Source organism: Salvelinus sp. IW2-2015, unplaced genomic scaffold (genome assembly GCF_002910315.2).
Source record: "Salvelinus sp. IW2-2015 unplaced genomic scaffold, ASM291031v2 Un_scaffold2888, whole genome shotgun sequence".
Taxonomy (NCBI): Eukaryota; Metazoa; Chordata; class Actinopteri; order Salmoniformes; family Salmonidae; genus Salvelinus; species Salvelinus sp. IW2-2015.
Window position 1 is genome coordinate 18,741 of NW_019944187.1, and position 11,000 is coordinate 29,740.

Sequence of the window (11,000 nt, forward strand, 5' to 3'; positions counted from 1 at the left end):
TAAACATATTGCAAATGTACAAAAGTCAACTAGCAAGTCAGTGTCCATCAGTCAATTAGATATTTTCAGACACCAAACTGATACCATCAGACACCTAACCCACTTTTTCCAACTCATTTAGAAGCCAACTATCACATATTTCAGAGCAGGCCCATAATTCACAGCGCCTTCAGTTAAAAACATAAAACACATAGTTACGTTCTAGCTGCGGGTCCAGTTCTGACATTATGTGTAGACCTATGTGAGGCGAACCCGAATCCCGAGTTTCGGTTCGATAGGTTATTCGGTGCCCGAGCAAGACCTTAATTGGTGCTGAAATTCCACTTTTTTCCATGCCTTGCTACGGGGTTCTTGAATGAGCTATCGGACAGAAACGTCGGGGTCTGTCTCTATGGGCCGAGCCGGTTTCAATGCACCTAGTCTTGCGACTCTGGGACTTTTCTAAATGTCGCCATTTTCATAATGGTCAAAATGAATTGAAGTCATTGCAAATGTACGGGGCTGTTTCTCGGTCCGAGAACCTTCTAGAGCCACATAACTCACCACGCACTATCGACCTGAGCTCTAGAACAGGTTTCTAAAGTTTCAGAACTCTAGGTCTGACGGTTCTTTAAAAGTTCGAACAACGGTAACTATTGCAGGCACTGTCTGTCTCTAAGCCCCTTAGTATGTGACTCCATCATTTCTGTGTGGGTGTGTGAGTTTTTCTTGGAAATCTGATGGGATGAATGACTGATTTACAGTTCATGAGGGTTACCTAATCACACATATTAAGCTTTGGAAAGATTTGACTTTTTTAACCCTTCGAAACAGCCCCTTTGACACCAATTATGGCACTTCCGGTTGGCACAGGAAGCTAAAAGTAAATACATATCATCATTGGAGTATGCTTCTACAGAATCCTGAGTTTTAAGTCTATACGTTAAGAACTCACTGATTTACATAGGGTTGAATGCACAATTTCTCTCAAACTTAAAGTAAGTTAGTGGCTAAGTAAAGTAAAGTAAGTTAGTGGCTAAGTAAAGTAAAGTTTGTTAGTAGTAAAGTTAGTAAAGTAAGTTAGTGGCAAAGTCAAGTAAAGTAAGTTAGTGGCAAAGTAAAGTAAGTTAGTAGTAAAATTAAGTAAAGTAAGTTAATAGCTAAGTAAAGTAAGTCAGTAGTAAAGTTAAGTAAAGTAAGTTAGTGGCAAAGTCAAGTAAAGTAAGTTAGTGGCAAAGTAAAGTAAAGTAAGTTAGTAGTAAAGTTAAGTAAAGTAAGTTAGTGCTAAGTAAAGTAAGTAAGTTAGTGGCTAATAAAGTAAGTTAGTGGCAAAGTAAAGTAAGTGAGTTAGTAGTAGAGTTAAGTAAAGTAAGTTAATGGCTAAGTAAAGTAAGTCAGTAGTAAAGTTAAGTAAAGTAAGTTAGTGGCAAAGTAAAGTAAAGTAAGTTAGTGGCTAAGTAAAGTAAAGTAAGTTAGTAGTAAAGTTAAGTAAAGTAAGTTAGTGGCTAAGTAAAGTAAAGTAGTTAGTGGCTAAGTAAGTAAGTTAGTGGCAAAGTAAAGTAAGTGAGTTAGTAGTAGAGTTAAGTAAAGTAAGTTAGTGGTAAAGTTAAGTAAAGTAAGTTAGTGCTAAGTAAGTAAGTTAGTGGCAAAGTAAAGTAAGTGAGTTAGTAGTAGAGTTAAGTAAGTAAGTTGTGGCAAAGTAAATTAAGTTTGTTAGTAGTAAAGTTAAGTAAGTAAGTTAGTGGCTAAGTAAAGTAATTAGTGGCAAAGTAAAGTAAGTTTGTTAGTAGTAAAGTTAAGTAAAGTAAGTTAGTGGTAAAGTTAAGTAAAGTAAGTTAGTGGCTAAGTAAAGTAAGTTAGTGGCAAAGTAAAGTAAGTGAGTTAGTAGTAGAGTTAAGTAAAGTAAGTTAGTGGCAAAGTAAATTAAGTTTGTTAGTAGTAAGTTAAGTAAAGTAAGTTAGTGGCTAAGTAAGTAAGTTAGTGGCAAAGTAAAGTAGGTTAGTTAGTAGCTTAAGTAAAGTAAGTTAGTGGTAAAGTTAAGTAAAGTAAGTTAGTAGTAAAGTTATGTAAAGTAAGTTAGTGGCAAAGTAATGTAAAGTAAGTTAGTGGCAAAGTTAAGTAAAGTAAGTTAGTGGCAAAGTAAAGTAAGTTAGTTAATAGTCACGGCGATTTGTGACGTTTGTGAGTAAAAAAAAAAGGCGATTTGTGACGGCGATTTGTTTTGGTTGAATATTTTTTCGTCTTGATGTGTCATTTGGATTGGTTTGGGCTCCCGCAGACCCACGCAACTCACATTTGAACCAGGGACAGATCGGTAAATCTTTACATCCCTACTAAGTAAAGTATGGAGCTTTATTAAAATAAAGTCAATCGTAAAGTACTGTAAAGTACTGTAAAGTACTGTAAAGTAAAGGCTAAGTCAAGTCAAATAGTTTTCCTGACCTCTCTTGGAGCGTACAGAGTGGACTGAGCGGTGGGAGATATGAGACCCTCCACTGGAGCTCTTCCTTCTCTGGTAGGTCTGCTGCTGTTGCTGGACGTAGTGCACGGGGACGTGTACAGAGTCCACGGAGGTGCCCACGCCCAGGTTTATAGACCTGAGGGTCTGTGTGGACCCCTTCCTCTCGCGGGGGGTGGAAGGTACGGGAGTGGCCTCCGTCTCCCTCCTCTCATCGTCCTCTGACTCAGTGTCCCTGCGGAGTATCTCCTTCTTGGTGTCCTTAAGGTTGTCTTCGTCCCATAGACCATGACACTATGGCAGGGCAGTACAAAGAAGAGACACAAGGGTAATGCTCTGTACCAAACCAAGTGGTGGCAGGTAGAGGAGAGGTCGGGTATGAAGGAACGTTGAACAAACCAAACAATTACATTGTTTTAAGAGTTGTAAACAATGACTCTCGATCGTATCAATCGGCCAACCAAATTCACAACATGGTAGTTCATTATGAACACAGTAAAATCCACTATACTATACTATACACAATACACTTTAATATACTACACACTATACTATACATTATACATTATACAATCCACTGTACAATCCACAATACTATACACTCCACTATACTATACTATACACTATAGACTATACTATGCATTATACAATACAATCCACTATACACCATACTATACTACACACTATACTATACACCATACTATACTATACACTATACAACCCACCATACTATACACTATACAATCCCCTATAATATACACTGTGTTATACACTATACAATCCACTATAATATACTATACACTAAACTATAGACTATGCTATACTATGCGCTATACAGTACATTACACTATACACTATACTATACATTATATAATATACTATACAATACATTCGTACAATAAGCTCAAACAAACAGAATCCAAAGCTGTATCTCAGACAGCTAGAACAGACACTCATCACATCCCACTGCTTCTCGGCTAAATAACAGGAGTATCCCAGGTCCCGTGTTCACGGCAGGAGTGCTGATCTCGGATCAGATCCTCCCTTGTCCGTGTAATCTCACTCGCTACAATCTAAATTGGCTACACTGATCCTAGATCAGCACTCTCTTTTCTCTGAGCCGTACCTTCAGGATGGACCTGTGGAAGAAGAGCGCCAGAAGCTGTATGAGGTCGTAGACGACGTATCCGTCTTTCTTCTCCACTCCGATGATGTTGGGAGGGTGGTAGGGTTTATTCACGTCCACCTTCGGGTTCTGGTTGAAGGGGAAGAAGCCAAACTGAAAGAAATACTTGATGACAATGGCGACCTAGAAGAGGGAAAGATATGAACAGGCAGTAATGGTATTATAGGGTAATTATTCACGTTAAAATATGACAGACCATCAAATCAATAAAGGGTGAGGATGTATGTTTCATTCTGACCGGCGTCAGTCAGACGTTTTTAAACAGTGTTAGAATGTAACATGAAACAACAATTCCAACACACAGGATTCAGTCATTAAGGATTGTAAAGTCATTAAGGATTGTAAAGTCATTAAGGATTGTAAAATCATTAATAAGGACTTCCTAGAATCAGTACAGGACACACACTGACACAGCCTCCAGGCCAAAACATTATCCTCCAGCTAGAAACCTTGGGTGCTGGTTGAGTTAATAATGACATAGTCAGGGATTATATTACCATAAATATTTTCCTTAACTTCAGGAGCTTCATGATCTTTGTGTAAACATAGAGACAGTCATCGTGTAGAACCATAGAAAGTACCACTCTAATGATTACAATGGTGTACATACAACACATTCAACTAATGTAATATTAGTTAATACCGCAATGTAAAGTAAACTATCATAGAACTAATAGGAATATATATATAGCATAACATCCCAGTGTACGATGACGGTCATCCAAAACCTATCTATGTCTGTCATGGACTATACAGATAGATATAAATCTATACAGATAGATACTATACAAATAGATATAAATATATACAGATAGATACTATACAGATAGATATAAATTCTATACAGATAGATACTATACAATAGATATATACAGATAGATACTATACAATAGATATAAAATATATACAGATATGATACTATACAGATAGATATATACAATAGATACTATACAGATAGATACTATACAGATAGATAAAAATCTATACAGATAATACTATACAGATATACTGTACAGATAGATGTACCTCTTACACGACAGTGGTCTGTCATGACTACAGATAGATGTACATCTTACTATACAGATAGATGTAACCTCTTACTATACAGATAGATGTAACCTCTACTATACAGATAGATGTAACCTCTTACTATACAGATAGATGTAACTCTACTATACGATATATGTAACCTCTACTATACAGACAGATTAACCTCTTACTGTCACGTTCTTTTATTAGCGAGAGACCAAAGCGCAGCGTGATTTGAATGCATCCTTTTTAATAAAGAAAGAACACGGAATGAACTATACAAAAACAACAAAACGGACGTGAAGCTATATAATCATAGTGCTGACACAAGCAACTAAACATAGACATAGATAATCACCCACGGATACTCAAGGAATATGCGTGCCTAAATATGGTTCCCAATCAAAGACAACGAAAACAGCTGCCTCTAATTAAGAACCAATCTAGGCAACCATAAGCATACAAAACCCCTAGACTGGAAACAACCCCCATAAAACAACAAAAACCATAGACAGGTTAAAACATATAATCACCCATGTCACACCCTGACCTGACCAAAATAATAAAGAAAACAAAGAATACTAAGGTCAGGGCGTGACACTTACACGGCAGTGTCTGTCGGACTATACAGATAGATGTAACCTCTTACTATACAGATAGATGTAACATCTTACACGGCATTGTCATGACTATACAGATAGATGTAACCTCTTACTATACAGATAATGTAACATCTTACACGCAGTGTTTGTCATGGACTATACAGATAGATGATAACCTCTACTCGGCATGTCTGTCATGGACTATACAGATAGATGTAAGCTCTTACACGGCAGTGTCTGTCATGGACTATACAGATAGATACTCTACTATACAGAAGATGTAACCTCTTACATCAATAACTATACAGATAGAATGTAACCTCTTACTATACAGATAGATACTATACAGATAGATGTAACCTCTTACTATACAGATAATACTATACAGATAGATTAACCGTCTACTATACAGATAGATGTAACCTCTTACACCAGTGTCTGTCATGACTATACAGATAGATGTAACCTCTTACTATAGAGATAGATGTAACTCTACTATACAGAGATGTAACTCTTACAGGCAGGTCTGTCATGGACTACACAGTATAGTACTTCATTTGACCAGTTTCTCACAGCAGGAAGACAAATGCTTCAGCAACCGGACATGTGAACTATTATTTGGATATAATTGATTTTTGAAGGGTGTATATAAAAAAAAATAATAATAATGATCGAATTAAGATCCTACCTGTAGCACTGTATGTGTTTCGTGTGCAGGAACTCTAAGTAGTATTTGCAGATAAAGTATAATATCCAATACAATCCAATCATCCAGTAGTCAAACACATCAGACTAAAGGATTGAATACTATAAAAAATAATGGTTGTGATAGACAGTACTCTACTGTAGCAGTATATATCTTAATGTACTGTCCATTACTCAGTGTATAGCAGGCAGTCCAGAACCTCTTACTGGGTCTAGGTACGGACAGCATGCCCAGAGGAAGATGGATAGGGAGGACCAGCGTGACGCAGGAGCTGACAGCATGTTGTTGAGGATGATGACTAGGTAACACACACTCTCAGAGTGGCCACCAGCATGTTATACAGGGCATAGACCAACTGGAGCACCAGGGGCTGCCCAATAGAACCGCTCCGACCGCTCTAGCTCCTCATCATGGAACATCCTGATGGGGAGTGGGGGTGAAGAGAGAAAAGAAGAGAGAGAGAGAGAGAGAGAGAGAGACGAGAGAGAGAGAGAGAGGAGAGAGAGAGAGAGAGAGAAGATTGAGAATAAAGAAGGGGACAGAGAAAGGGAGAGATGTGGGTAGATAGAAAAAGAGCGAGAGAGAGAGATGGTGGTGGTGATATAGTCATAGTAGTGTGTTACTATTAGTAAGTAGTAGTAGTAGTAGTAGTGTAGTAGTAGTAGTAGTGGTGTGGTAGTCGTAGTAGTGGTGGTAGTTTTAGTAGTGGTATAGTAGTAGTAGTGGTGGATTTAGTATAGTATAGTAGTAGTAGTAGTAGTATAGTAGTAATAGTAGTAGTAGTGGTAGTGTAGTATAGTAGTAGTAGTAGTAGTAGTAATATAGTAGTAGTAGTATATGTATGAGTGTAGTATAGTAGTAGTAGTAGTATGTATGTAGTAGTAGAGGTAGTAGTAGTAGAGGTGGATGTAGTAGTAGTAGTAGTTAGTAGTAGTAGTAGTAGTAGTAGTAGATAGTAGTACTAGTAGTAGTAATAGTAGTAGTAGATGTATAGTAGTAGTGTGATGATAATAGTAGTAGTGAGTAGTAGTATAGTGTATAGTAGTAGTAGTATAATGTAGTAGTATAGTAGTATAGTAGTAGTAGTGTAGTTAGTATTGTGTGATAGTAGTCATAGTAGTGGTTTCTAGTAGAAGTAGTAGTAGTAGTAGTAGTAGTATAATGAGTAGTAGATATATTGGTGGTGATAGTAGTCATAGTATGGTGTTACTAGTAGTAGTAGTAGTAGTAATGTAGTAGTAGTAGTATTGGTGCGATAGTAGTCATAGTAGTGGTGTTATAGTAGTAGTAGTAGTAGTATATGTGGTGGTGGTAGTCGTAGTAGTTGGTAGTTAGTTTAGTAGTGGTTAGTAGTGTGGTAGTGATAGTAGTAAGAGTAGTATAGTATGAGTGTTAGTAGTATGTAGTAGTAGTATATATTGAGTATTAGTAGAGTAGTAGTATAGTAGTATAGTAGTTAGTAGTAGTAGTAGTAGTAGTAGTAGTAGTAATAGTAGTAGTATAGTAGTAGTAGTAGTAGTAGTAGTAGTAGTAGTAGAGTAGTAGTAGTAGTAGTAGTAGTAGTAGTAGTAGTAGTAGTAGTTATATAGTAGTAGTAGATTTAGTAGTATGGATGTAGTAATATAGTAGTAGTATGTAGTAGTAGTAGTAGTAGAGTAGTAGTAGTAGTAGTAGTAGTAGCAGTATAGTAGTAGTAGTAGTAGTAGTTTGTTACTGAGTCTACTTACTTGTTGGCAGCAGTTCGCTGGGGTCAGCTCAGTGGTCAGCGAGGCACAAGGGCGTCCAGATAGTCTGACCGCTGGTGTCTGGGGTCATCGCCATCATCCTATTATCGTCCTGTCGCTCTCATCCTCATCACCTCCAGACGTCAAAGCTCACCCTTAGTAACACATTAACAACAATCATCAAGTGTACAGTGATAACATCAATCAAATGTATTTATAAACCTTTTCCATCAGCAGTTGTACTGGCTTTACAGTAACCCGACCCCCCAACCCGACACCAACCCGACACCAACCCGCCCCAACCCACCCCAACCGACCCCAACCCGCCCCAACCCGCCCCACAACCGAACCAACCCGACCCAACCCGGCCCCAACCCCCACCAACCCGACCCCAACCCGACACCAACCCGCCCCAACCCGACCCCAACCCGACACCAACCCGCCCCAACCCGCCCCAACCCGACCCCAACCCGACACCAACCCGCACCCAACCCGACACCAACCGCCCCCAACCGACACCAACCCGACCCAACCCCCCCAACCCGCCCAACCCGACACCAACCCGACACCGACCCGGCCCCAACCCGCCCCAACCCGCCTCAACCCGACACCAACCACCCGGCCAACCCGCCCCAACCCGGCCACCAACCCGACCCCAACCCGACACCAACCCGGCCCAACCCGACCCCAACCCGACACCAACCCGGCCCCAACCCGGCCCCAAACCCGACCCCAACCCGACCACCCAACCCGGCCCCAACCCGACACCAACCCGCCCCAACCGACACCAACCCGAACCCAAACCGCCCCAACCCGCCCAACCCGGACACCAACCCGACACCGACCCGCCCCGAACCCGCCCAACCCGCCTCACCGACACCAACCGGCCCCAACCGCCCCAACCCGACAACCAACCCGGCCCCAACCCGACCCCAACCCGGCCCCAACCACCCCAACCGACCCCAACCCGGCCCCAACCGGCCCCAACCCGACACCAACCCGGCCCCAACCCGCCCACCCACCCCAACCGACCCCAACCGACACCAACCGCCCCAACCCGGCCCCAACCCGACCCCAACCCGCCCCAAACCCACACCAACCGACCCCAACCCGGCCCAACCGGCCTCAACCCGACACCAACCCGGACACCGACCCGCCCCAACCCCCCAACCCGGCCCAACCCACACCAACCGACCCCGAACCCGGCCCCAACCCGGCCCTACCCACACCAACCGACACCACCGCCCCCGACCCGACACACCCGGCCCCAACCCAACCCCAACCCGCCAACCCGCCTCAACCCGACACCAACCCGACACCAACCCGGCCCAACCCGACCCCCAACCCGGCCTCAACCCGACACCAACCGACCCCACCCGCCCCAACCCGCCTCAACCGACCCGAACCCGACACCACCCGCCCAACCCGACCCAACCCGCCCCAACCCGCTCAACCCCACACCAACCGCCCCAACCCACACCAACCCGCCCCAACCCGCCACCAACCGGCCTCAACCCGACACCAACCCGACCCCCACCCGGCCCCAACCCGGCCTCAACCCGACACCAACCCGACACCAACCCGACACCAACCCGCCCAACCCGCCTCAACCAAGACACCAACCCGACACCAACCCGACACCAACCCGGCCCCAACCCGGCCCCAACCCGACACCAACCGCACCCCAACCCGCCCCAACCCGGCCCCAACCGACACCAACCCGGCCCCAACCCGACCCCAACCCGGCCCCAACCCGGCCTCAACCCGACACCACCCGACACCAACCCGGCCCAACCCGACCAACCCGGCCCAACCCGACACCAACGCCCAACCCGCCGCCAACCCGCCTCAACCCGACACCCGACCCACCACCGAACCCGCCCCAACCCGACCCCAACCCGCCCCAACCCGGCCTCAACCCGACACAAACCCGGCCCCAACCCACACCAACCGCCCCAACCCGACACCAACCCGCCTCAACCCACACCAACCCGACCCCAACCCGCCCCAACCCGCCTCAACCCGACACCAACCCACACCAACCGAACCCAACCCGCCCAACCGCCTAAACCCACACCAACCCACACCAACCCGACACCAACCCGCCCCAACCCGGCCCCAACCCGACACCAACCCGACCCCACCCCCAACCCGGCCCCAACCCGACACACAACCCGACCCCAACCGGCCCCAACCCGCCTCAACCCGACACCACCACGACACCAAACCCGACAACAACCCCCCAACCCGGCCCCAACCCGACACCAACCCGACACCAACCCGGCCCCAACCCGGCCCCAACCCGGCCCCAACCCGACACCAAAAAGCAAACGAAGCAGAAGCGGAAACACATATAACTTAAACATAAACTTCCTATAATGAATAAAGTTATAGAGGAACCCGGCACAGAATGACAAGGGATATAGACCACCAACCTTGCTGTAGCTGGGAGGCACATCAGCATCCGAGGTGTTTGGAGCGTCCGTGTCTGGGGTGTACAGCAGCCCCGCCCGGTCACGCTCTGCCCTATTCAAGTATTCTTGCCGGTCCTGGACACCCCCGTCGTCACTGTCAGTGGTACAGTCCTGGGACCCTGGTCGGGATCCTTGTTGAAGGGCCAGGAGGGTTGACGCTCCTTCCTCTACCCTGAAGGAGGGGCCCTCCCCTGGGCCTGGAGACCCCCATGGATCCCCCTGACCCTGGTACCGCTCCCTCTCCTCTGTGGTCTCTCCACCACCATCATCTCCTCCACCCCGCCAGGGGCTGTCTTCAGCCCCCTCTGCCCCCTCCGGAGGTGGGTGTCCCCAGGGTCCGTGCTGCCTGTCTTCCCCCTGGTCCTGTTCGTCCTCCACCTCATCGATGGTGTCGGTGGTGCCCTGCCGGGAGTACAGAGTGATGCACTGGGTCGTTTCACTGTGGGGGAGAGACAGACAGACAAACAGCGAGAGAGGATGTTACTGGACCCTGTACACAAAGTGGAGAGTATTCAGGTGACACTCACTCAACAGCCCAATGTAGCATTGTGTAGTTTTAGAGGTGGAGCAAAATATTTACTGTAGTTTGTGTGCTTTAAGTGTTTTGAGGAAACAGCAACAACATTTACAAGGACTGACAAACTACATGTAATGATAAGTGATAAATATAGCTGTGAGGAGCAATGGACGGGGGTCACAAGATGACAAAAAAGGACACAGAAAACAGTTGGATAAGAAAGCAAGCACTCTGTCACGCCCTGGCCTTAGTATTCTTTGTTTTCTTTATTATTTTAGTTAGGTCAGGGTGTGACATGGGGAATGTTTGTGTTTTGTCTCGTTTT

General features: G+C 45.0%; 1 protein-coding gene across 1 annotated transcript in view; it reads right to left on the reverse strand.

The window, feature by feature from the left end:
• LOC112074944 (piezo-type mechanosensitive ion channel component 2-like) overlaps positions 1-11,000 on the reverse strand; it is a 76,529-nt gene that overhangs the window by 13,633 nt on the left and 51,896 nt on the right. Inside the window, 8 exon segments of the mRNA XM_070440722.1 lie at positions 2,422-2,731; positions 3,564-3,746; positions 4,321-4,351; positions 6,160-6,229; positions 6,232-6,285; positions 6,288-6,337; positions 6,339-6,380; positions 10,085-10,597. Coding sequence (XP_070296823.1) covers positions 2,422-2,731; positions 3,564-3,746; positions 4,321-4,351; positions 6,160-6,229; positions 6,232-6,285; positions 6,288-6,337; positions 6,339-6,380; positions 10,085-10,597 — 1,253 coding nt within the window.